The 26,469-nt window shown below is 42.7% G+C and overlaps 1 protein-coding gene across 2 annotated transcripts; it reads left to right on the forward strand.

Annotated features, from left to right (window-relative positions):
* efnb2a (ephrin-B2a) lies at positions 1-26,396 on the forward strand. 2 transcript variants are annotated; one of them, XM_039600039.1, is made up of 6 exons: positions 1-134; positions 326-887; positions 12,026-12,309; positions 19,109-19,201; positions 20,395-20,502; positions 22,234-26,396. In XM_039600039.1, exons 2-6 carry the CDS (start codon positions 775-777, stop codon positions 22,641-22,643), a joined length of 1,008 nt encoding a protein of 335 aa, XP_039455973.1. In that variant the 5' UTR covers positions 1-134; positions 326-774; the 3' UTR covers positions 22,644-26,396. The 2 variants fall into 2 exon arrangements, with proteins under 2 accessions (XP_039455973.1, XP_031614468.1); XM_031758608.2 differs by having other exon boundaries at positions 12-887.
* Positions 26,397-26,469: the final 73 nt, after the last annotated feature.

The following is a 26,469-nucleotide window of genomic DNA, read 5'->3' on the forward strand; positions in this document are numbered from 1 at the left end:
GCCGTCCCTTGCAGTTACTTTCCATCCAGGTTTCGGAGCTGCCGCTGAGGCTTCATCCTCCCTGCGCGCTTTGGTTTATTTTGCGGGAGGACGGATCTGCAGGATTGCGCCGCAGCAGCAGCAGCAACACTTTGGTGTGTGTGTTGTGTGTATGTGTGTGTTTATATCCGTGAATGTGTGCGTTTTTTGGAGGGGTGTATAGTATGAGAAGTTCCATCCCAGCTCCTTTTATTTCTTTCATTCTCACATGTGATCATTTTCTTCATTTTGACCACCCGACCTCATTGTTTCGCCCTCCTCATTTCTCTGCTGCTGTCACCCACAGTTTGTTGCTCACCAGCTGAAAGAAAGAGGGAATATCTCACCACCACCACCAACAACAGCCACCACCACCACCAGCCACCACCACCAGCCATCTCTCCTTTTCTGTGCTGCTGCTGGATTTTGCTGGACTATAACGCAGAGGGATTTATATTGGTATTGATTTGCTCTCTGATGGGATGTATTCCAGCCTTTACGCGCTGAGCGGGGAGAATACAAACGCACTGTGCGCCGAATGAACTGCTGCCGTTTGGTTTTTGGTGCATCTGGAGATGCTCTGATCGGGGTTTGTGGTCCGTGCGCATCCCCTCTGGATCGGGATATAAGCTGAAAACACTTCCCTCAGCCCTCTCTGTCTCTCTGGAGCCTTTTTTGTTGTTGTTGTTGTTTATTTTTTCCCCCTTCTCCTCCCAGTGTGGACGTTTGGCTGGTTTGAAGGCGCACAGGCTCACCATGGGGGACTCGATGTGGAGATATTATTTTGGAGTTTTGTTTATTGCCTTGAAAGTGGACCTGTGCCGGGCGCTCATCCTGGAGTCCATCTACTGGAACACAACAAACACCAAGTAAGTGCCGCTCGCAAAAAACCCCAGACGTAGTAATAATAATAATAATGATAGTAAAATAAAAATTATAATAGTAATAACTAGACTGAAATCCATCCCATGAGCGCGCAGAGGAGCGGAACAAAGAGCCTCGGATTTTAATCTTGGGCTGGTATTCTCAGGGTCATTTTTACTGGGTTTCTGTCTCGAGTCGAGCGAGAAAAGCTGGGTTTTTTCGGAGTTAACCCTTCGTGTCAGCTCGCCTCCGAGCTTAACGTTAATGGTTGGTTAGAAAATAGCCCGCTGGTGCGCTCCCACACTCCTCCGGCGCAGTTTCTCGGAGGTTAAACTCTGATCCGTGTCAGATTTGCGGCTAGTCGGGGCGTCTTTACGCGCAGCGCTCGGCTCGGGCCCGCTCGGCTGTGCGTCACAGCGGCGTGTTTGGGGCAGATTTCTGCGGCTGAAGTGAAATTTTCACGCTTTGCTGTGATAATAATCTGCAGCCACACGTGTTTGTGGTGACAGGGGAGAGGACTGGAACTGTTTCAGAGGCTGAAATGTTAATGTTTCGTTTCAGCGAGAAGCGGGGAGTCTCCGCGGGGGCAGCCGGGACGCTCCGCCGGGCCTCAGATGCTCTGCTGCGGGTTGTGTGTGTGTGGGAGAGTGCGTGTGGGGGGTAAATATAAAACAGTGAATTCAACCCCCTGAGCAGTGAGGTGGATTTTTAGTTTGTGGGGTAAATGCGTTTAGGACGTGAAAAGTTTTCCTGGAAGTTGGAGTGAAACGGCGGCTCCCCAAACGCTTCCAGCCGCTCCTCGCTGCTGCCAGACGGACAGAAAAGGCCTCAGAGGGGTTGAACTCTGCTCTGGTGAATATTCAGAGAAGCGGTTAAACTCTTTTAATGGAAATTTAAAAATAAAAATAAAAGAGGAGAGAGAGGAGGTGGCCCTCCTGCGTGCAGCCCGGCGGGGGGCGCCCGTCTTTGTGGCCGTTTGGTCACGGGCGAACTCCTGCAGCCAAAAGGCTCCAGAGCGGGAACGTTTTCTGGTTGGTGGTCGCACTAGAACAGGTGTAAGTCATGGAAATGTGCTCCTTTAGCCTCCTCTGACTGGCGCTGTGTCCATTTGTGACGCAGAAAATGAGCGCAATTTCAGAAAAGACGCGCAAAAAAATTATTAAAGCGAGTGTTGGTGCAGGGCGCAGTTTAGATGCTGGTTCAGTCTGGACCTTTAGAGGCTAATCTTGATCAAAAATATGATCTTATGTGTGTGCGCACTTTTAATAATTTAGTTTCTTTTAATTTATCTTCGGGTTATTTCAGAGATTGCTGTGATTAATTTTTACATTAAATTTTTAAATAAAATTTTTGAAGTCTGCACACCTGAGACAGTGTTTAGTAAAAATACTTTCAGTTCAGTTTTATTTATGTAGTTGTTTTACAAATAAGTAGGAGCACCCTCACCTGCAGGAACTGGATTAGTTTGTTTTATTGTTATTTTTTTCTTAAATTTTTTAAAAGTCAGTTTTTATGACATTTGACTGAAAATGTCAAAAGTTTCCTTCCAGAAACTCCCTGATTTGGATCTAGATTAGCTCTGGAAGCTCATCACGTCTAAATTAAACCCAGTTCTTCAGATTTTTATGCAGATCTTTCAGAATAATCCTGCTGATAAGCAGACAAACAGGAGGGGGGGGGGGGGCAAAATTATTCCTGTGTCTGAGTGGAGAGGTCAGAGGTCACACAATGATCTCATTGGCTGATTTTTCTTTTTCTTTCTTTTTTTTTGGTAGTTTTTAAACTCTCCTTCTTTTGCTTGGGTTGAATAACACCCTGAAAGTCCTTAGTGTCTTCATCAGCAGGTCGGAGCTCCCCCTGCCTCCTCTTCCTCCTCTTTGACTATTCAGTTTAGGATGGATGTTGGAAATGTGAAGGATTAAGCCTCATTGTTGTAGCTTTACTACTTTACTGCCCTCAAAAAAACAACAACAAAAAAAAAACAAGAGAATGACCCCCTCCTCCTCACCACCTCCTCCTCCTTCGTGTGGTAATCCATTTTGTAGCTGGGAGGGAGAAACAAAAGCGAGGCCTGCTCTACATGGTTTTATGTAAAAGAAGCGCTCCCTCTCCTCCTCTGCACTTCATTAAGAGATTACACAGCAGCCCCCGAAGGCCCTTTGTGACCGGGCAGCGACGGGGGCACCTCTCGGGGTCCTTTTGTGAATGTGGAGGGATGCAGGGAGGGACGGAGGGAGGGGGCACAGAGATGCAGAAACCTCCTGAATGAGTGACGAGGAGTCCGATTCTAGTGTTTTTGTCTCTGTGAGGCCGTGATGGCGTGGCACATTAAACCCAGCTCGCCCTGCTTCACGTGCAGCTAGGGTTTATTTTCAGTTTATGGTGAATAAATACATTTAACCTAACTTTAAAAATAGGCTCTAACACGTATTGTGTCCATTAAATCAAAATAATTTCTGTTTCTGTCATTTTAAAAGACTACGCTCTTGTCCTGCTGCTGTAACTGAGTCACTCTGCTGAGTCAGACCAGAAAACACAAAAGTAAAACATTTACAAAAAGCAAGCACAGCACACGAAAACATACGAAAGCAGCACGTTGTCTTATTCTTCAGATCTTTGACTTTTTACCTTAAAACAGACTCCCTTTGCGCACTTTCTGACCCCTTTTAAATAATCTAAGCAAACTCAGCTCTTCATAGCTAACTGATCCTCGCTAACAAGTTTAAAAAAAACATTTTTCAAGTCTTTTGTTAGAGCAACTGAAATATAATTATACTACAGTAGATAATAATAAAAAAAATTGTTAGTAGTAGTATTTTTACTAACTTATTTTATCCTCAACTGATCCTGGCTAACTTAGCTGGTCCAAGTCAGCTGATACCAGTCAACTTAATCTCTTCTAGCTAACTTAAGTTAGCTAAAATTACTTAAGTTAGCTAAAACAGGTTAAGTTATCCTAAACCTAGCTTATCCTAGCTAACTTAATCCGTCCTAGCTAACTGATACTAGCTAAGATAGCCAATTTTAATTAAGCGATCTTAGCTAACTTAACAGATCCTAGATAACTGAAATAGTAGCAAACTTAACCGAGTGAAGCAAACCTAGCTGATCCTAGGTAACTTAACCAGTCCTAGCTAACCGATACTGTCTGACTAGTAAGCTAATTGGGATGACTAAAGTCAGTGTTACTTCCTTGAGGGCAGTGATGTAAAATTATTCATGTTTTATTTGTCATTAGTTATGTTAGTTGGTTAAGTGTTAGAGGTGTTTAATAAAGCCACGAATGATTACATATACAGTATGACTAAAAATAAAATGCATGCGTTTGATGAATATTCAGTTTTTAAGACATTAGAAAACAAATAAATACTGGCCTGACATATTTACAGAGGAGGTTTATGTGTTGCCTTAACGTTGTTTGTCAGAGAAACAGATGCTCAACCAATTACAATTACGGCAGCTATAAATCAATGTTATTCTAGCGTCAGTGTCAGCACACTGGCTGGGTTCCTCTGCATTTTAACGCCGACCCAATGTTTATTTAGCATTTCAGTCTCAGGCATAAAGATGATTCAGATGAAAAGTCGGAGAAGCAGTTCGTGATTGCCTCTGTATAATGAAAGAACAGGGAGAGAAGAAGAAGAAGAAAATCTCTCTGGGTGATTACGGTGGTTATGTTTAGTTGCCTCGGGTCAGATGAAAGATACGAGGCCACCACGTCTCGTCCGACAGAGGGCGATTAACCCTCGCTGCAGCTAAACATCCAGCTCCCCTCGCCGTTTGCTCATGACTTCAGGGCCGCAGGAAGAGGTCAGCGGCTCCATTTGGTCACACAAATCCACTAGAAAGTCTGAAAATAGAGAGAGTGGAGGGACAAACAGGATGCTCCTCTTTCTGTTTGTTTTTCTTCTTCTACCATTGGGCTCCTTTTGTCACCCTGCCCTCCACAAACACTAAAAACACTTAGAAGATAAACGAGAAAACAGATGTAAGCCTTTGAAGACTCACTCAGGTGTCGCCTACCTGTGAGCCTGATTTATGTCACTTTCTCATCATGGCAAAGTTACACCTTTAAAAATCTTGAACTCCTTTTTGCTGCTGTAGAGATGAACCCCGTCTGTCCTCGCCTCCTCTCTGCGCCGTCACAGAGGAGGCCCCGTGAGGCCCGGGGTCTCCATCCAGCTCCTCGCCCTGTGATTTTCTGCCTGTTCACGAACAGTTGTTGGGAAAAAGGGAAAAACTTTTAATAGTTAAGTATTTTAACAGTTAAGTGTGTGAAGTAGTAAAAAAGTTGGCAGTTTGTCTCAACAGAAGTGTAAAGTAAACTAAAAGTCTGTCGGGGAGGAGTGAAAGTCATTAATTTATGCGCTATGTACATATTTTTAAACTAACTCCAAACTGATTTTATACTGATTTACATAGATTTAATGAATTTTAACATTTAAGTGCCTCAAACAATAGAAACTGCAAAAACTCTGACACAAAGAAATCCTTTTCAGCTTTAGCTTTCAATGTCTTCAGTGTGATTTTGTTGAACTAAATATAAAATATGCAACTGTTATTATTCTTCCCGCTGTTTTAAAAACCCACCTTGTCCACCTACGTGTTTGAGGTTTATTGTTTTGTGTTATTTGTTTTTACCTGCGCTTTACTCCAATCTGACTGTGTATCCAGTTATAACAGGAACAAAAGAAAACTCAGCCCTTTGACTTTGATCTTTTTTTTTTCTGAATATGAATTTGTAAAGCTTGTATGTGTGATAGTAATGATTATTGCTGTATGGATTAGAATTTTTGATTATTTTATTTAAACCGGTTTCTCCAGGCAGGTTCAGTTGCCCCGTAGGAAACTTTTACTGTCGTTTAACGGCTTCCTAACACCGTCGGTCCTTATACACACACAGCAAGTATTTCACTTTAACAAGTTTAAATTGTTGGTGTGAGGGTGACACAAGGTTTTTCTGTAAACTTTGAAATTACTGACAGAAATCTAGCTGCCTTTTGCTGAATAATCAAACAAATAAATGTAAATATAGAAGTTTTCCCACAGTTTTCTGAAGGGTTAAAGGCTGAGGCGTTCTGTTTCAGTGTCGTAGGCAGTGTTGGGATGTTTATTTTTAGATTTTTATTTTTATTTTACCAGGAAGTCGCAGTAAGATTAACAGACAGAGATGGGGCCAAGTTAGTAGTGGTATGAACTCCATTACACGCCCTTCAAGGACTTTTCTTTTCACACCTTTACTTTTGTTCTTTGCACTTTTAAATTCACGTAACTCCTCTGACAGCTTCAGCTTACTATGAAAATTCAGATTTCCACAAAGAAAGCATGAAGACGTTGTTCTCTTAAATAATTTCACTATGAACATCCCAGCATTCACTTGTTTACAGACAAGTCAGTTAATAGAGGATCTAATCAGTTCATTTGTTAACAATAAAATGTATGTAAAATTCAAAATGTGCTCCAGTGGTGCAAATCTGGGAACTCCTGTTTTATTATGAATTCTATATGAAAAATCAGTCATTTGAGTCAAAGGACATTTTTCTTTTGATCAGTTTCAGTTTTTCTTGTCAAACTCGTGTACAGGGCGTTTAGAGCGATTCCTGAGAAGGCACGGTTATTGTTCAGTTCCTGTTCATGGGTTCAGCAGGTACGTGTAAGGATTTTCAGGTTTCAGAGTTCTTCTTTTAGTTCATCTTTTAATTTTGGCTGATGCCTGATACTTTTACATGTTTTCTCCACTGCTTCATGACTGAAGTGCTGTAGTTTGTGGTACTCCAGTACATCCCCAACACAGGAAAATACTGCATTTTTACTACAGTACGTTTTTCTGAGAGACTTTCACACACAAACATGTGAAGATCATTGAGTATAGCATATAACAATGAGGGGATTAGTGATCTGACAGAAAATTGGCACGTTAAGGGCTCTTACCACAGCGTATTTCACAGTTTCAAACGTTTTAATGAATCGTAACTAAAATTAGTTGATTCGATCAATCATAATCGAAGTCGTCATTAGTTGCAGTTTCAAATCCTGTTTTTACACGAATACGTAAGTGGGAAAAATGCAGTCATGTCATCATCTATCTTTTAATACTTAAACAGATGTTTTTGAGATTATACCTACATGCTTTTACTGTCGTAACATGTTGAATGCGGGGTGTTTTGAGGCAAGTTTATTACAAGTTTTCAGGCTCAAAATGTTAGAGTTTGACATACTCGCAAAATAAGATTTGTGCACACAGACTGAAGGGCTAAAACATTTGGATTAGTGATTTTGCAGTAAATTGATTACTTTAATGTGCTTTTGATGACATTTTTCAAAGTTTTCAATGCGTTAATGAAACATAAAATAAATTTTTTTATGGATTAATGTGAGATAATAATCTAGTCATAGCTTCATGTATCTTTTAATACTTTAACGTGTTATTCTGGATAATAGTTAACTGCTTTTACTTGCATAACATGTTGAATTCAGGGCTTTCACTCTGCGTTAACGGTACTTAGCTTCTCCCTCCCGTCATAGAAGAGGGATTTCTGTTTTTACTCCATGTCAGTGACTAAAATGGAGGCAGTAGATTAAAACACACTTTACATAACAAATTTCCAGTTGATCAAATGACATAAACTAAAATAACGTGAAGTAAAGCTCCCTTTTAGCCACCGTGATTAAAAAGAAACTGACCCGTTTAACATCATGTGACTTTTTACTGCAGAAACAACAGCAGTCCATTAAAGGTCAAGGGTCAGCTTTTTAATGAGGAAATCAGGACACTATAAGCTGGTAAACATGTTGTGGAAGTCCTTTTCTTTTATTCTGATGAATGTGTGCCAGAGTACTCGGGGCTCTTTTGGTTCAGGAATATTTATGGTCACTAAAGACGGGGTGAGGGGCCTTATAGCACAGTGGGGGTCAAATGCATTTACAATCATGAGGTGGAGGGGCAGGCTTGTATTTGTGTGTCCCCATTTGGCAGCTTCATCAGCCTCTCTGTATTCGGCCTTACCTGCCCACCGGGGGGCCAGGTATCTGGTAACACCGTGTCGTTGTCCTTTTGTGTTTTTTTTTCAGCCCCTTTTAAGCAGCTACTGCTTTTCTTTTTTGCTGAACTCTGTCTTTATGCAGCACTTTAGCTGAAATATGATGGATGGTTGTGTTTTTACCTCCAGCTAACGCATAAAGTGGTGACAAGGATCCCGCTGGACTGAAAATGACTCAAGTTTCTCGTTAACTCACTGTAGGCATTACATTTGTTGATGGCGATGGTAGTTTTTTTTACAGATTAAGGGAAATAAAAGCAATGTAACAGCAAAGCCACCTCCAAAATTCAAACTAGGCTCTTGTAAAACCTTAAAAATATGAAACAATCCTGATGTCAAAAGGTTGTTTTAGATCTACAGTCCAAAATCTCCTAAAAAGATTCACTTTACTGTCACTTCACTTTGGCAAATAAAAGCATCAGATAATGTCTGTTACATGGACTGTAATATGCTCTTTTGACAATTGCTGGGTCCTGTTTTTATTTTGTTGTCTTAAACAGGATTGCTTGTGATTTTTAAAACTGTACAGTAGCCCTGGGTGTTGCTATTTGTTTAAATTATGGGGCTGAAGTCATACTAAAGTGGGTGTTTGAGGCATAAAGGGAGGAGCTGCCGAGGTCTAATAACTGCTTAATGTTGGCGTTGCAGTGTATTCATGTGGCTCTTAAATATCTGAGTCATGCTTGATTTCTTGCTAGTAGCTAGCTTCCTGTAGAGATAGCAATGATGGCAGCAGAGCAGGAGTTCCTACACCCTGCTTGATAATATTGTTAGAGAGGTTTTGATCAAATTTGCTATCGGAAAAACATCGGAAATTATTAACTCGCTTCGTCTGTGTATGTGTGTTCAGGAGGCGTGTGCCTGTGTGTGGTAAAACACACATTTTTTAAATATTTCATGTGAATTTAAAGTCATATTTCAGGTTTGTAGCTAGAATCAGGGTGGGTTTAGTCTGATTTAGCATAAAGGAGGTTTAATTGTTGATTTTGAAGCCTTGATTTTGATTTTCTGGCCATCATTATCCGCCTTGAGTAATGCACTGTTAACGGGGAGCTTTTGTGCTCTCAGATACATACACAAAACAACCGTGTCCGTGCCTTTCAGCTGCTAACGTCACTGCAGCTCTTTAATAAATCCTAAAGTCGGTTTTCCACGGGTGCAAGCCTGTTAGTAAATCTGCCCTATAGACGTTTAAAATGAGCACATGCATGCCTGCCTGCTTTTACCCCTGTACAAACACACATGCCCGCTTGCACGCATGAATGAACACTTCCAGTGACACACACACACACACACACACACATATACACGTCCACGTTTTTAAAGCGCACAGCTCTACAGTATTTGTGTTCGAGTGAAGCCCCGAGGGTCTTCAGAGGACCTTCCCTCCCTCCGCATCTTCCCTCACATCCACACACGAGATGATGATGCCAGATGGTGCTGCATACCCTTCCTCTCTCTCTCTCCTCTTCCTCACTGTCTGTCCATCACTGGTCGTACTGTATCATCATGGAGTGTGTCTCTGGAGGGGGGCGGGGGGCATAAAAAATATTCGCTCGGCCTAGTTATCCACTGCATGCGTGTGTGCTTGTACTGGAAGCGGGGAAGATGATGCAGAGGAATAATGTACGTGCGTCTGCATGTGGACGTTTCAAAGACAAAGAGGGAGCGATAGAGACAGGCAGAAGAAGAGAAGCAGCCACTGTATATGATATGACATTCTGTATATGATTTTACATACTGCATGTATGTCATGATTATTTAATGTAGTTACTGTGCTCTTTTTAACAGCAGATATCTTTCAAGCCTTGACAGATTTGCCTATTTCTATTTTTTTTAACCCTAAGAGAAAAAATGTCATTCTCCATACGTCACCCAAGCTGAAGATGTTTTATTACCAGCAGTCTCGTGGAAATTGGTGAAACTGTCACGAACTCTAAACTACTGAATAACGTTTCTGGACACAGATATTACGGGTTTGTCATGTCGCTGATCACAGTTATTTGTCTTTCTAGTCTAAAATGTTCCTGATTGGTGTTTGTGTACATTAAATTAATATTTTCCCTGTTTAAAAGGCAAAAGAAGTCCACATTCAGAGATAGAGAGGATGTGGCTCACACCTGAGACCATGATTTTAGTCCTAGATGTTGTGTTAGCATAAAAAACAGGGAAAATCGATTATGTTTTTGTGACTACAGGACTTTATGGGAACTGATCATTGCTGTGGCAAAGATCATGGAAAGTTGTGTGGAAGTACATTTTTGTTTTTTAACATTATGTTTTTTGTTTTTCACTTAAACGTGATGACTAACAGACTAAAGTTGCAGGATTAAAGCGTATAATAAAGCTTTAATCCTTTCCGTGGAGGATGGAAAAAACAGCACGACTATAACGATTCGTTTTGATGATGCTCCTTTTTGCATTACAAGATTGAAAGTCATATTTATGCGCATTTGAAAATGTAATAATATTTGCAATAGAGAAAGGAAACAGTATAGTTACGAGAAAAGAAACAGAGCCATTAAAACACGTATTCCTGTGTAAAATATGTTAATTATGAATCAGGTCTCCTGTGTAAAGGTTCTGCAGCTGCCCTGCGGTGCCTGTCTTTGTAGTCAGCTTTAAAGAAAAAAAAAAACTGTGAAATCCTGGAGCTCAGAGGACTGTTTTCCATCTCAGTGCTTCAGAAATGAGCCGACCCTTCAGGCAGAGGTCAGAGTTCACTCAGAGATGCTATGTTTACTGTAAATATGTATGAAGGGATGCAGGTTTGTGAGGGAAAAACATGATGAGGATGAACGTTAACAAAGACATTTCTCAAAGAAATATTTTTAAAAAATCTTTTATTGATACTTTAGGTTAAGAATTATTAAATTATTACTGTATCCGTTACAGTATTGGTACTTTATCCAAACACGTTACTTTTTTGCTATATACCATTATCACCATCCCAACTTTACCATTTTGCTGTTTCATGCCATTTTTTCTATATCAATAATTAATTTCACAATTACTTTACTGCTATTTTATACCATGTGTGCCTTAAAATTATTTTATTCCATCTTCACCAAACTAAAAAAAGATGCAGTAAATTATCAAGTAGCTTTTTTATCTTTTTTTTTTTTTTATTAGGAACTGTGCATATAAATGGACAAAAATAAAATAAAATAATGTAAAAAGGAAACTTGCTGCGGTTACACCCTTAGGCTAAATATATAAAATACATTAGAGAGTCACATTATATACATAACAAGCAGAGAATACATGTAATGAGTCATGTCAAGTAAGACTCTATGTTCAGCTCCATTTCTTTGGGGTAAAGACCCATTTTCCTGGTCGTAAACCCAGCGTACATTTCGTTATTTGCTTTGCCTTCGTGTGTGTTTACGTGCACCGGTATTCGCAGCACACCGTAAAAAGCCTCCGGGGTGTCCGTGGTTAACGCTCCAAATTGTGTTCGAGCGTGGGGGAAAATTTGTTTAGCAGATAAATATGAGGCTTCACCTCTGAGTGTGTGTGTGTGTGAGTGTGTGTGTGTGTGTGTGTGTGTGTGTGTGTGTGTAGTCACTGGAATGCTGCAGGGGCTCTCATCACTCGGAGACTAAATGACAACATTATTTTACTTTGGGAAGAAATTTAGGGAAATTCAGCTGCCACCCTCCAGGCGTTCTGCCTCTCTGTGACAGTATTGTTGTGGATTTGCTGAAACTCCGAGATGAGCTTTTATAGCTTTTTTTTTTTTTTTTAATTTCCTGTTTTGTATTCCAGCGATGTTCCACCATTTTCTCAACCGTGCCGCCTTCTCCTCATTTATCCAGTTAATTATTCGCTCTTTCCAGAAAAGCTCAGTGATTTTTATCTGCAGATACTGGGGTCACTTTGTACCACACACACACACACAGCTCACATTCCTCCATTATCCTTCATCATCCAAAATTAATGGACACAATCAGTAATTACCACATCAATAATTAAACCGACTTTTCTTTTCTTTTTTTGTGAGTATGGAGAGGCTCAATGGCAAACACTCCAATCCACAATGCATAATGAATGACTCCTCATCACTTCTTCGGTGCCTCACTAACGTCCCTCTCTCCTTTCAGATTCGTGCCAGGCCAAGGCGTGGTTTTATACCCCCAGATTGGGGATAAGTTGGACATTGTGTGCCCACGTGTGGACGGCGGGGTTGGCGAGGGTGTGGAGTACTACAAGGTGTACATGGTGCCCAAGGACCAGCTGGAGAGCTGCACCATCACCAAAGCCGACACGCCGCTGCTCAACTGCGTCAAGCCCGACCAGGACGTCAAGTTTACCCTGAAGTTTCAGGAGTTCAGCCCCAACCTGTGGGGATTGGAGTTCTTCAGGGGAAGGGACTACTACATCATCTGTAAGTATCCATTGAGTCAGGAGGGTAGATTATAGCCTACATAAATTAAAGGGGGAATTAACCTTAAACAGATATATACCTTAAATTTCAGAGTCTAGTTTGATCTCTGTAGATTCTTCAAATTCAGCGCAAAGACGGTGAAGAAGACTGTGACTGATTGGTCCCAAATAGCCAATCGTGTTGTTGCAGAGTACAGGTTCATGAAATTGTATCAAGGTTTAAAGTTTGCAACATTAAAGGTGTGGCAGTTTTTCATTTCGATGTTACTTGTTAGATAATCACTTCTGGCTCAAAGTCAACAACATGCTAGTTGCCAAAATGTTAATGTTTAAGCTTGAATCCAGTCAGTGATGATGTTGTTCGTTTTTATACACAGTCAGCAAACTTTTTAAGTCTGGGTTACCATCGAAGTTAAACCTGTGGCTTTATCTTCATTCATTTTAATTGGGGTTTTAAAATAACTGCCCTGAGGTGTTGCCAAGATGGCCAACGAAACAGAAATGCTTTCAGGAGAAGTTAGGGAAAACCCAAAGTTCCAAGAAAAATCCAACTATTAAATAAACATATTGGATCCATTTAAATTTAAAGTTGGGTGTTGTTCTCCGTGACTGTGAAATCATCTTCGATTATCTTGGTGGTTGTAGTCCTGTGGGTGCAGGTGTGGCTGCTGACTGCTGGCGATGTGCAGCATTAACACCATCCTGGGAGGAAGCTGGGATGGGGCTTAGCGAGGGCCCCCTGGTTTGAAACACGGGAGGTGGACTGAACCATCTGTGTGGCGCTGACGGAGGACGGAGGGTGGAGGGTGGGGGGACCATCTGCGAGTCTCTGCCACCGCCATCTGTGAGCTGTCACAGGAGGGGAAGGCCATATTTCTGAGTGAAGGAAGGGGAAGAAAGCAGGGAGAAGAGGGGATGAAAGGAGAGCAAGAAATACTGCTTTTTATCCAGGAGGCCGAATGTTTGCAAAACAAACGTGCAGGTAACAGGTTTGCAGGTACAACACCCTCCTCTTAACTTCAAGCAAACATGTAAGAGTAGCTGCTCTAACAGGTCATAGCTGCAGGTTATTTGCATGGTGGGGCATGTCTGACAGGTACTTGAACTGCGTTGCAGGTGAGGCTTGTATTCAGGTAAATATAGCAGGTTAGATGTTTTTTTAGCTTCTGTATGCTCACTTTGGTGTTAGAGGAGGTGCACATGGACTACAAAGGCTTCTGACTGATGCGATGTCTCCTCCTCGGCTCCCTCCACCTCAAACGCTGATGTTAATTATTGATGAGCTGGTGTTTACACAGCACGGAGCCCGAGGTTGTGTCCGCTGCGCGTCCTTCTCGCTCTGTAAATCCTTCAGTTTCACGCTAAAAAAAACTCAGCGTCCTGCCGAGTCGACAAGTTGGAAGAGAAAGGGGCGGTGGGAAAGTTCAATTCTTAAAAAAGATGGTCGGAAAATCCAATTTTGCAGTTCTTGCAGATTCATCCTCGCTCCTCCCTTCACAGCTCCCCTCAAAATGCTAATACGTAGCCTGAAGAGGGGAGAGAGGGAGAGTTTTACTTTTAATTGCCTCACTTTTCTCCTCCGTTAGCTCTGGTCCCACTTCTGCAGCTTTAACAGCTGCACGGTGGCGCTTTGCACGAGTAAACATCAACAACAACAAAAAAAGAAAAGAAAAAAGACGCGTGCAGTTGCCATTACCTTGCAGCGATAAAGCGAGCCAGCACCTGAGACGGTGCTAAGTGCTTTTCCCGCATTTGGCCTTAAATGACGGCGCTGACTCAGGGCATGTCTGGCAGCTGCACCTGAGCCACAGATCCGCCTCATATGAGCCAGATGTCAGGTGTGGTGCGACATCTGTGTTCGGTATTTGATATGTAGCATGATGTAGCCCATGTAGGTCCACAATAAGCTGTGTGGTTCCACATGTGGCACTTAGTAAATCACATTTGGCCCACATGTCCGCCTTGACTTTTGGGAGCATTTTAGCACACATTAGCCACCATGTGGGGTTGACACTTCACCCTAATGAACACCATTCCAGATACAAATTAATGTTTGTCCCAGATCCACCTTACATGGATCAAATGTCAGGTGTGGTGTGGCCCACAAAACACTTCCTGTAAACCCTCTTAACCCCAGCTTGAACTGAAGGTAACCCAGATTTGGCCGAGTGGGTCTGCATCTGGGTGATCTTGATATAACCCATTCAGGTCCACATTTAGCCTGTGTAGGTCCACATTTGGGGTGAATCTAGGATAATACTTCCAAACATCCTTCTTCTACTTTTAGGAACGTTATAGGTCGTTTAGTCCACCTCTGGACCAACTTTAGACTCACATTGGACTGAATGTTAGGGCCAAATGTGGCCCATACTTGCAGTTTTCTTTGAGTCATGCTTGACAAGAGCCATAGCTGGGCCTAAAGTAGCCCTGCAGTCTGGGATGTTTAAACTGAAAGCTCGGTTCCTGTATGTGTGTTTGTCAACTGATATACAGACTTCCATCGAAGTGTGACACAGCTTCAGGAAAGTTCACGCCGAGCATTTCATTAGTGTTTTGGAAGGCAGCGCTTGATACGTAATTAATTAAGCGCTGTTTAATCCTCCATTTCTTCTCACAATTGCCGAGGCCCCTGCACCAATGCCACAGATTTGGAGTCTCAACCAATTGGATTAGCTAGCGCTGCCTCGCGTTGAGTATTGTGCCAAGGCTCGGCCGAGATTAGACAGGCACGTTCGACCTCCCTGCTCGCTGCTCTTTACGTTCGGGGCTTTCTGGTCGGATACGTTTAAAGATGCAGCTGCGTGTCCTGTATCGGCCTGCGTGCCTCTTTGAAGCGGCCGCACACAATGCTGCTGCAGTTGGGAGCAGATGAGTTTGATGTGATTGTTTGCGGCAGCGTGGCCTGCAGCCGAGAAGCTTGCAAGCGAGATGATTACATGAGCCGAAGAGGAAGAAGAAAGGGAGAGAGAGATGAATGTGGAGGGAAAGGGGGCAGAAAGGGAGCTAACGAGGGAGAAAAGGGAGGATAGCAGCAGACAGAGTAAGGGAAAGATGAGCTAAAGAGGGCAGAAGGAGCCAAAAATCCACCGTCACCCTTCTCTCTCTTGTGAGAAAGACTTTCCTTGTTAAATGTTTAATTGAAAGAATTTGAATGCATGCGTCAAAAAGTGGATTTTTTTTCTTTTTCGTGTTACTCTGCTTTTTAAAATCGTATTTGTGAGCGAGCGTTGATATTCGCGATGACCCGGCTCTGCCTCGACCTCTTTCTGAGGGTCACTGCCGACCCTTCCTGTCACGATCCATTAGGACACGCTGCTGTGACGGATGCCAGCCAGCCCGTGACCTGCACGACAGCTGGTAATCACATCTTCTATCCACCCATCCATCCATCGTTTTTTCCGTCTTTTCCTCTCTGTCTGCCGCCATGTCTCTGTTCCACTATTTATGAGCGGCCCAGCTTTGTCTTTCGGCAGTGCATTGTGTATTAATTATACCCAGGGAATCTGGCAGCATGAGCGGGACAGTTTTACAAAGCTGAAATACAAATAATTAATCTTTTTGCTGAGAGTTACGTAAAACCAGATCAGGGGAAAGGCTCAAATCGGGACTCGGAAATGTCAAAAGAGGGGTAAATCCGGAATTAGAGGAACATTTTTGTTTTGAATGGTCTTCAAGACCTCATAGTGCCACATTATCCCAGTCTGCTTCTTGAGTGATGACATATCAACCGTGTTTACGGATCTGAGGGTCTCTTCATCATTTTTCCAGGAGTCTTTCTCAGACAGCTTTTTTTATTTATTTATTTATGTATTTTTTAAATGAGGCCATTCATTGTGCAGCACATCTTTAGAAACTCACGGTATCGTTTCAGAGAAGAGTCTCACTCGGGCAGACTGAGATTACAGTGTGACGTTAAGCAACATATTAATGACTAACCTCATGCTGCAGATCGATCATCTTAGACGTTCTCTTTGCTAAAGTTCCGTCTGTTTTCAGCATCTTCTTCCTGCCATGTCACGCGTTTGTCTCAGCCCACTGGCGAGAGGCGAACGTGAACTATTTTACCCTCGTTCGCCAACCCCTCCTGTGCTAATGTGTTCATATTAGTCAAACCACAGCGGCTCTGAACCAGCAGAATCCAGGTAGTTATCTTCTGTCCCTCCTCTGCTGTAGTGTGTTCTTCGTGGTCTCTCTAAAGCATCACATGGTTATCATAGAGTCAGCTGAGAAATCTGGAGCCCTCAAGGTTTCCTTATTTTTGTTCCTGCAGTTCGCTGTTTAGGAGAAAAGAAATTAAAACCAGCTGAGAGCTGCTCTCACAGTCTTTATCTGGATTGCAGCTCAGCTCACAATTGACTGTCTCGTTAAACACGGGGTGATTTTCCACCCTCTTGATTTGATAAACAGGAGAAAATGAAGTTAAGGAGGGTGAGGATGGGGGATTTGCGTGAGGCTGATTTCACTGCGTGAGGACTCTTTTCGACTCCCATTTGTTGTGAAGGTGTCTGACTTTACGAGCTGTCACGGTCTGGCCTTTATTTATTTGCTCTTTTGCCAACTCTGAAGGAAAATCTGACCTTTTCCGTTCCTTTTTTTTCTCCCCGTGCTTCCCGAAGGTCACGCGCCTCCTCTTTCTAGTTGTAGTTGGTGACTAAATTCATTTTCTGAGGGGTCTGTCACATCCACCCCACCTCCCCTTCCTTCTTACCACCAAGCAAACCCCCAGCAGGATGGATTAGCTGGTTAACGCTAGCCAGATAGTGGGAAAAAGTGGCCAATTGCCGGGCTGGCCGAGGAGGGCCTGGTCATTCAGCCAGCCTGAGCCGATTCAACAATCACATTCTGTTTAAATCCAAGTCAGGCTCGCCTGGACTGCAGCCTTGGCACACGAAGAGTGTGTGTTTTCACATTTAAAGGGGAAGAAGAAGAATTTAAAAGTTTAAAATGACTCCAGATTGAAGTGTGTTTTTATTTGGTGCAGCCATGTTTGAGAGGGATTAGGTTACAAAGGGGTTTATTTTAAAAAGGAGAGGTGTTTCAGCTACCGATGGGTTAAATGGTGGTATGGGGCAAAAAGGGGAGAAGAAAAGGTGAAAGTAGTTAATGCCTCACGGTGGTTAAAGATGCTAAAACTCAAGTGTGTTGAACTAACAGGTTTATAAACCTCACACTCTCACGAGGAGCCTATAAGGAGCTTTGTCTGTAATGTGCTTTTTGGACTCTCCTGGAAAGCCATAGGTCAGCCACAGAGAGGAGGAGGAGGAGGAGGGAGTCCTTGTTAACATGCTCTTTGTGTCCGCTCTCATCACCGTCTTATTGAATCCAGTGGATTTGGATCAAAATGATTGGTGCCTGGGCAAGGGAGGAAAAGAAAAGAGAGGAAGGACGAGGAGGAGGAGGCACAGTTAAAATTTTCAGACCTATTTCGATCGGGATCTGATGATGTTTTTCAGGGAGTAAGTGGCGCTAAATGCGGGCCACTGAGCGCTGGCCGAAAGCCAAGCTGCTAAGCCCCGGCAGCTCGTTAGCGCTCTGTGTTACTGACCTGATAGACCACAAGCTCCACTAGCTCCACTAACCCCTCCTCTTCATCCTCCTCCTCCTCCTCTCTGTGTTTGCCTGTTCTCTGTTGTGATTCAGCGGCAACTCCACCAGCATCCTCCAGAGGCAGCGGAGAGGTGAAGCAGTGGGCCATATTTGTACGTTTGCCCCTCCAGAGTTCCTGTTTCCTCGTATTTAAACATTTTTTTAAGATCTTGTAATTCATTTCATTTGAGAGCCATCCAAATATTTACTGCCTCTCTTTACTGCCATTAGCTATATAAAAAAACAGGAGGTACTCACTCTGAAGGGCTTTACCTTGACCTCCAGTCATGCTGTGAGGGAGCCTGGAGTCATTTTTGGCCAGAATATACCTTTTAACAAATCTGTAGGCTTGCCTTATGGTGTAGCCACTTGGAGTTGCACTGAAAAACTACTTGATACCTTAATTAATGTAATTTTTCTGGAGGTTATCTCTATGATCAAACGGGAGTTCTTCATCCTCACCCTCACCAGGTGTTGCTCTCACGGACGACCGGTCCACGTATAGTTACGCCTGTTAGCTTAATAGAAGCCTGTTCTTCTTATTTCCTAGTATTTAATAAACAGCATTGTATTTCAACCTGGAGTAAATTAAAACCCACCCCACAGTCCTGGTGATATTCCTTTGGAAGAAGGTCAGAACCTATTTGGTGGGTGCCAAAATGTTTTTATATGTAGGAAAAGCCACACTTTACTTCTGGTACCTTGATAGCTATTGTTAATAAAATATGACTGGGCCTTTGTTTTATTATTTCAGTTTTTGTTTTTTTAAAATATAAATATTTAATTGTGCTTGTGAACAAATTGTTTCATTGTCTTTAATTTAGTTCAGTATTTTATCGTATATTGAAGCATTTAATGCCTTTGACTATCTAAAAACCATGTTCGTCTTTAATAAAGGGCTTACGGCTTACTCCAATATTCCTGCCTCCGAATTTTCAGCATGGGCCCTCTCATCCAGTCCTCTTCTAACTGCCTCCGTGTCAGCACAGTTAGAGACATTACTGTCACATTTACTTGAGCTAATACAGTTTGGAGGAGGTGATGAATGGCAAATTGTGATTTTTATTAACGGGGGTGTGAGTCGTGTCTTCCCGCCGAGCTGCTGCTGTTGTCTTTGGCTGCTTTTGTGAGATAGCTTTAAGGCGTTCGTGGCTACAGATTTTTCCCTGGCGCTGGCGGCTAATTCAGACCTTTCTCTTTTTCTCTTTCTGCAGCAACATCCAACGGCACCATGGAGGGCATTGACAACCAGGAGGGTGGCGTGTGCAAGACCAAGTCCATGAAGATCGTCATGAAAGTGGGACAAAGTGAGTATTTTATAGTTGGATTGCAGGCTCGTGTGTTAAATAGTGGCAGCATCGTCTCCATGACACCTGGGGCTGTGATGGGGCAGGAAATGTAATCTAGCAGAAGTTAATTCAACCAAACAGACACACGTAATCCCGTATGCTTCCATGCACCGGTAGCATCTGCTGCTATACGCTCTGGTCGAAGGCTTTCCAGTTTTCTGATCCCTGAGCCTCTGCATGCAACACCTCAGACATATTGGACCAATAATTATTCTCCAGTCTGTCACCAGAGAGGTAATTTCCCGGGGTCGACCCTCTCTATTGAGGGTCAGGAGGAATTAATCGAAGGAAAGACAGAACAGACGGTGAAAATGGTTTTCTTATAAATGTTGATGCGAGCTCCGCATAAATCACTGGATTTATTGAAAGCGATGTTCGACAGAGAGCGGTTCCGGCGCAGAGTTCAGCCCGGAGATTATAACAGCAGATGCTCAGCGAATGACTCCGTCATTTAGTGTGTGTTTGGCGTTTAAACCAGAAAACACGTACGCTGACAGACACTTTATCAGCATTTAAAACCATATGGGTTCATTGTGGAAGCTAAAACTCAACCATTAGCAGCTCTTTATGGTTGATTACAGTCATATCTGAGTCATGAAGGGAAAACAGCTTGCCTTTATGTGGAATCAGTGGAAAAGATTTGGCTGTACCACCATGAGAAATAAAAAAACTCTTTATAGCCTAGCATTATTCCTTCTGTTAGTTTTACCACCTCGTTTAAACCAACACATCTCACGAACGTTCGTGAAATATTCTCAGCTTTCAAAAGTTGAACTTTTTGATGTCCTTTGTGTTCCGTTCTCAAATGTGCTGATTTATATTAATTTACTTTTACATTTTTACTTTTAAGGAAGGAAAGCTGTGCAATGAATCTTGCATTTCTCCATTAAAAGTATTACGAAAAGTGTTATAAACGGCACTATTTAGATAATAAAAACTATGCAGTACGGTAAAAAATATACATACTGTTTTATATTCAGGTAATAAAAATTTTTTGGTTAGGTTTAAGTATTAATAAGTTTAGACAGTAAAAACTATCCTGTTAGATTTAGAAAAATATTAGGATTTGAGTTAATATTCACGTTTTCTCATGAGATCTGGATTATAACAGCCCTGGTTTAATTCCTGTGCTTCTTATCTGCATTTTTCAGATCCTTCTGACCCCGTCTCACCCAAAGACCCTACCAGAGTACCCTACTCCCCCAAGCACCCAGATAACAAGGAGCCCTACAACCCCAACGATGTGCTGGAGAAATCAAGTAAGAATTATTCTAAATACAGAGACAGGGAGGTAATCGAGGGGAGGATTTATCGAAACAATTTGGCATTTGGGGCGCATGATTGTTCGTCTATCTCAGAGCAGATAGTGCTGAGTTAGTGTGTGTGTGTGTTTGTGTGAAGGAATGAAAGGTCAGCTAGTAATTGAATGTTGCCCATAAAACTGATAGGCATCTCCAGCCCCTTCAAGGACTTACACAGTATCTCCAGACTGGCCCCGCTCCAGCACCAACCCGGGACATTAAGAGACATTTTTCGGGAAAATGATCTGATTGCTGTCTGCCGTGTCTTAATGACCCATTCTGACTCGGTTCTTGCAAGTTTCTACAGCTCTTATCTCTATTACAGTACAATCTCCCCATGTAAAAAATAAAAAAAATAATACATTAAAAAAAATCAGGACTGCGCAATCAGGCAATTTCCGCAGTGAAGTAAAAAAAAAACAAAAAAACAGGAAGGAGCTAAGAACAAAAACAAGCTGACCTACATAAGCAGTCGTGGGTCAGTGAGGGCGTGGCCTTGCTCAGCTTCTGCTCTCTGTGGACGTCAGCATCTCATTCTTGCTCTCGTTTCCCATTTTCTTTTTTAATATCCAATCCTTCCATCCTATCGGAGCATATGGGCGTCAGGGTGCTACAGGCTGAGGCAGCATAATCCTCTTGTAAAACAACCGAAGGGTCCTTGCTTTGGGCTGCCTGCCATCCCATATCCACCTCCCTCTTGTTACCACAGCACTTTGCGGTCCTATGGGAAGTAGCCACAGACGAGTAGACACGGTAATCCTGCCTGCCCACGAACAAACTCCCATCTTGGGAACAGCAGAGCACACTTACCTTAGAGTTTTATTCCCTGGGAGTAAGAGCAGCTTGGCTTTCATAACTGATGTGCCATGATGATAACCTCAAATATTTCTTTATGATTTTCTTCCTTCGAGGGCAATTAGTCTGGAAAATTAAGTTGTTTTTTTTTTCTTTCTAAATGCTATTTGTCTAAGTGCCGTTTCTGCCTGCGTCTCCCCAGCCGTCGTTTGTCCCATCGGGCTGCGTTTGCCCTACTTCCAAGGTTGCTTCCTTCACTTGCTGAATCTGAATGGCCACCAATCGAATGTGACCTTTACAGAAACGCCTTCAGTGTATAGGCTTCACTCTCAGCTGCTCATGGCATCAGCATGGTGAAGAGAAACACCTTATCAGCTTCGATTTTAACATTGAGCTATTTTGCTTTTCCGTATTTTCCCTCATATGTGTGATGGTAATTCTTATTACTGATGGCCAAAAAGCTCTCAGTTTAGACTGCTCTAAACACTCAGTCTCACACAGTTTTTTTCTATTCTTGGATCTGTATGATGTCATAGGCACAGAAGCCCCACCCACCTGCTGTTGAAACCTACTGTTTATAAGGGCCAGCCAATCAGAAATGTGTCATGTTAAAGTAGGATGCATTGTAATAAGTTTTTGATTTTTGCCATTAGGTTATAAGAAGTCTTACTAACAATGCTTTATTTGACTATTTCTTTTCTTTGCTTTTCCTGGGATCTGGCAGATTATACTATGTTTTAAAAAATTTGTAGTCATAGTTACGGTTTAGGGAGAGCTACTGAAAATGATCTTAATATGCAGTTTTACCGCTTCAGTGTTTCTGAGGAAAAAAAGCGTGTACAACAAATAATCTGACATCATCTTAATCATTCCTTCCTCCCTCTCTTCCTTCAGGTCCAGCATCCAGAGAAAGCAACGAAAACAATGGGAGCGACGGCAAGTCCTCAAACGTCATGCCTTCCGAGGTGGCCATCTTTGTGGCCATTGCCTCTGGCAGCGTCATCTTAATCATTATCATCGTCGTGCTGGTCCTGCTGCTACTCAAGTACCGGCGGCGGCACCGCAAGCACTCACCACAACACGCAGCGACGCTGTCTCTAAGCACCCTGGCAACTCCGAAGCGGAGCGGAGGCGGCGGGAACAATAACGGCTCGGAGCCCAGCGACATCATCATCCCGCTCAGGACTGCTGACAGCGTCTTCTGCCCGCACTACGAGAAGGTCAGCGGTGACTACGGACACCCGGTCTACATAGTTCAGGAGATGCCGCCTCAGAGTCCGGCTAACATCTACTACAAAGTCTGAGGCGGAAGCAGGAACTGGAACAATTCACGAAGCAGAGCGGGTTTTTGGCTTCGGCAGGCGCCGCCGGCACACCCTGCTAATGAACACTCTTTTTCTCTCTCACTCTGTCAACTCCTCCTCTCCTCTGATGTTTTGTCACTACTTTATTTTTCTTTCTGGGAGTTTTGCTGACACCTTGTCGCTCTGATTTGGCATGGACGGGAACGCGTGGCGGCCCTGTAGTGAAGCCCACCGCTGCTGCTGCTGTTGCTGCCGCCGCCGCCGCCACTGCTGCTGCTCTCCGGGAAGCAGAGAAGACGTTCTCTTCTTTCCCTAGTGTTGTCTTGTGTTGTGCACTGCGGCAGCCGGCATTCCTGTGGGCGTGTTTGTGGGATCGGGAAGGTTTTTTTTTCTTTTTGGAGACGGACAGGTTTGAAAGTTTCCTGAGGGGGATGAGATAAGGAATTATTTTCTCCTCGCGTAAAGAGAGACTTCTGCTTGGAAAGGGAGAAGGAGAAAAGATGGAATAAAATGAGGAGGTGGAGAGTTAAAAGAGGATACGGTCTGACCGTGAACTCACCAAACGGCGGCCTCCTCGCCCCTTGACGCTCACTGGCCGGAAAGACTCTGTGGAGCTTCTCGCACCCATTAATCCTCTCTGGGACTTTTTCCTGAGTGACTCACGGACATCACCCCATTAATCCTGCCACCCACCATCACGCACACACATCAACCCTCGTGCACAGACACACTGTCTCACCGCTCGATGTGAACTGTTTGGGTGTTAGTGTGGATCGCCTCATTCCCACATTTTGTCACTTCTCTTACTTGAAGGTTTTAAGAGAAAAATAGACCCCGCCGACACTCTTTCCTTTTACGGTTTACTGCTCGTATCTGTTTTTCATATCCTGGTATAGTTCAGGTGGCTCGGAGTGGCAAGAGCGTCCAAAAAAGAAATAAACCCAGGTGGCTTCTGGGAAGAGTGGAGGACTTTCATATTATAGTGCAGCACTTTTAACCCCCTATTTTTTATTTCTTTGGCCCCTCCACTCTTCACAGTCCACAGAGAGGTTCGCAGTGACAGACGGAGATGGGAGAGCAGCTGTATCCCGGCAGGTTTAGTCGCCTCTGATCTGGGCCTTGACACGGAAAAGTAATGGAATGAAAAGTCCAAGAGGCCCGAGATCTTGTAGAGGTTAGCTGGCTGAAACAGCTCCTAGGTACTGTAACGTTTACCCCAAGGGGTCCAGTGATGAATAAAAGGGCCCCCTTAAAATAAATGGCCCAAAATCAGCGTGAACGGTGCTCTCCTTTAAAAAAAACATGTAAAAAAAAAAAAGCACAGGGACATCTACTTACATCGTCACTGTTCCTCCATTAGCATTTCCATATTGTGAGTTTTTGATTTACTTCCTTTTTTTATTAAATAGATGTACATTTAAAAAAAATAACATTAAAAGATGAAAAATTACAAAAAAATAAAAAGCAGAATTTATTTATGATAGACACATACAGAGCACAGGTGTGGTCAGGTGGTAAGGAGAAGAAGTAATGTTAATATATTAACGGTATAAGTGCACATTATGCAATCTAGGTTTTTGATTATCTAATATCTCGGAATCCTGCTGAGGCCCGGAAAAGAATACGGGAGTCCTGTGTTGTTTCCCGCAAGTCAGCCGCTAAGTCCTGTATTCTTTCCACAAGTTAGCTGTTGAGTCCGTTATTTTTATTTTTTCTTACCCGGTTAAAAGTATAATATGTTTTCCAGAATACAGGTGTCTCTTTCCCAGGAGTTGGCTACCGGATTCCATTTTTTTTTCTTTAACCACAAAATCCTGGATTTTTTCCCGACTTAGTAAAATAAACCAGGAGTTGCCACCGGCCCTTGAACTGGCCACCAAGTCTCAGATTTTTACCCACTTGACAAAAAAAAAAAATCTGTTGTCTGCCACAAACTACCATAGTTTTTCAACTCAGTCAGCTACGAATGAACAGATTATTAGCGAGCTGACTGCGAAGATGGAAAGAATGGAAAGAATACAGGAATCAGCCGCTAAGTCCCATATTTTTCCGGCTCAGTTTACAGGAGTCGGACGTTATATGCGTATGTTTTTGGTGATAGGTAAATGAATACCAAGAGTAAGCGGTTTTAATCTGAGTCCCGTATTCTTTCTGGCTCGGTCCTGGGAAGGAGGACCAGGGGAGGAGAGTTAACCTGACCCTAAATAGCTCACATTGGTGTACACAAGGGCAGAGTAGCTGTGTCTCCCACGCTCACTCAGTGTAGCATCTCCCAAAGGATAACTCCCATGAACACCCAGTGCGCCCGAATCTCCTCATACACACCCCTCATGTTCTCCGTGTGATTGTGCGAGTGTGTGCGCGTGCATTTCAGTGACTTCACATTCATGAATATCTTTGGCGTTAGGCCTGCCCCCGAGCATATATCATCCTCATTCGTACATGATCAAATTTCACCGAAAAGCCAAGCCTTGTATGATCTGAGGTTTGTGCCTCTGAGAGGCTACAAAATCTGCAAATATGCAATTCTTATTTATTTTTTTAAATCGATTCTGAGGAAAAAAAAAAAAAACACCTATGGAAAGTGTTCTTAACCACTGAAAGATGTAACAACAAACCAACACCACAAAACACAAGCCTGCTGTTAGCTTTGAGTTCCTGCATCGTTTCTAGTATTATTTGAACCTCTTCTGTTCTGACCGTGTGCCGTAGTACAAAGGTAAACTGTGAAAAATGAAACAATTAAAAAGCATATGTAACACACCCAAACAGGTATTTAAGAAAAGAGAAATGGCTGTTTAGTTGCTGTCTGTCTGCGGCAGAATATGACAATCTTATTAGTTTCTTTGAATCTGGCGTCCTTTTCTTAGCTTCGCTAACGCTCTCCCAGCGTCGACAGGTGTGCTCCGACCTGCTTGGAAACATCGTAGCGACGCCGTGAGAGTCTCAGCACGCAAGCTAAGAGAAGCACCTCAGGCTACTGTAAAATGCCTTGCTCGTATGGTCAGCCCTTGGTCACTTGACTCAGTAATTTTGCACCGTACTTCTGTAGGTAAGAAACTGTAAATACATTAATGTTTGTATTGTATATGGATCCTGGGTTGTTACAATAGCCTTATTCACCTTTTTAGGAACGTAAATGGAAGCGAAAAAGTACAGAAAAATGGAATTCACTTCAGTAAAACAGAGCATACTACTTTTTTGGTAAATAGCTTATGTAAATATTGACCAGAACCCAATAAAATCATTTTTATAAACTCTTAAAGTAAGATGTTTTGTATAAAATTTGAATTTTTTGCTATGTATTTTAGCTAGCGCTCGATGGAAAGCCCGTGTCCTCCCCACTCCCTCCCCTTTTGCACTGTTTCCATTGTAATTTGGTTTAAAAAAAATAAGAAAAGTTGCCAAACTGACTGCTGCATATTTGTGCCATAAGTGTGTACCATAAATATTTATTGAATTAGTTTCTTTTTGTTTCTTTCTTCTTTTTGTTCTGTTCTGTTGATAATTTGAGTTCAGTCCGGTTTGTCAGTAACACAGTATTATATTTGCATTGTTTGTTCGTCCCCCCTGGTTTTCTTTAGTCATGTCATGGTTCTCCCCTTTTCCTCGCAGTATGAGATGGCCAGGCTGTGAAAAATGGTTTTAACATTCAAAACTTTAAAACAAGTTCAACGTGAGGATAAATGACACACATTCCACCAGTCTGTTACAAACTGAAAATGTTTTTCAATAAAATGTTTTTCCTATGGATGCGCTGCTGCCTGCTTTGTGTTTCTTACTGCATGAATAAATAATGTCTGTTTTTGACTGTTTCACGCGGCGA

Source organism: Oreochromis aureus, linkage group 16 (genome assembly GCF_013358895.1).
Source record: "Oreochromis aureus strain Israel breed Guangdong linkage group 16, ZZ_aureus, whole genome shotgun sequence".
NCBI lineage: Eukaryota > Metazoa > Chordata > Actinopteri > Cichliformes > Cichlidae > Oreochromis > Oreochromis aureus.

Excerpts from the sequence above, each read along its gene's own strand:
- efnb2a (XM_039600039.1), top strand. The coding sequence starts at position 775 with ATGGGGGACTCGATGTGGAGATATTATTTTGGAGTTTTGTTTATTGCC. Across the intron at positions 888-12,025 it reads TGGAACACAACAAACACCAA|ATTCGTGCCAGGCCAAGGCG; the intron begins GTAAGTGCCGCT and ends CTCTCCTTTCAG. Across the intron at positions 20,503-22,233 it reads CGATGTGCTGGAGAAATCAA|GTCCAGCATCCAGAGAAAGC; the intron begins GTAAGAATTATT and ends CTCTTCCTTCAG.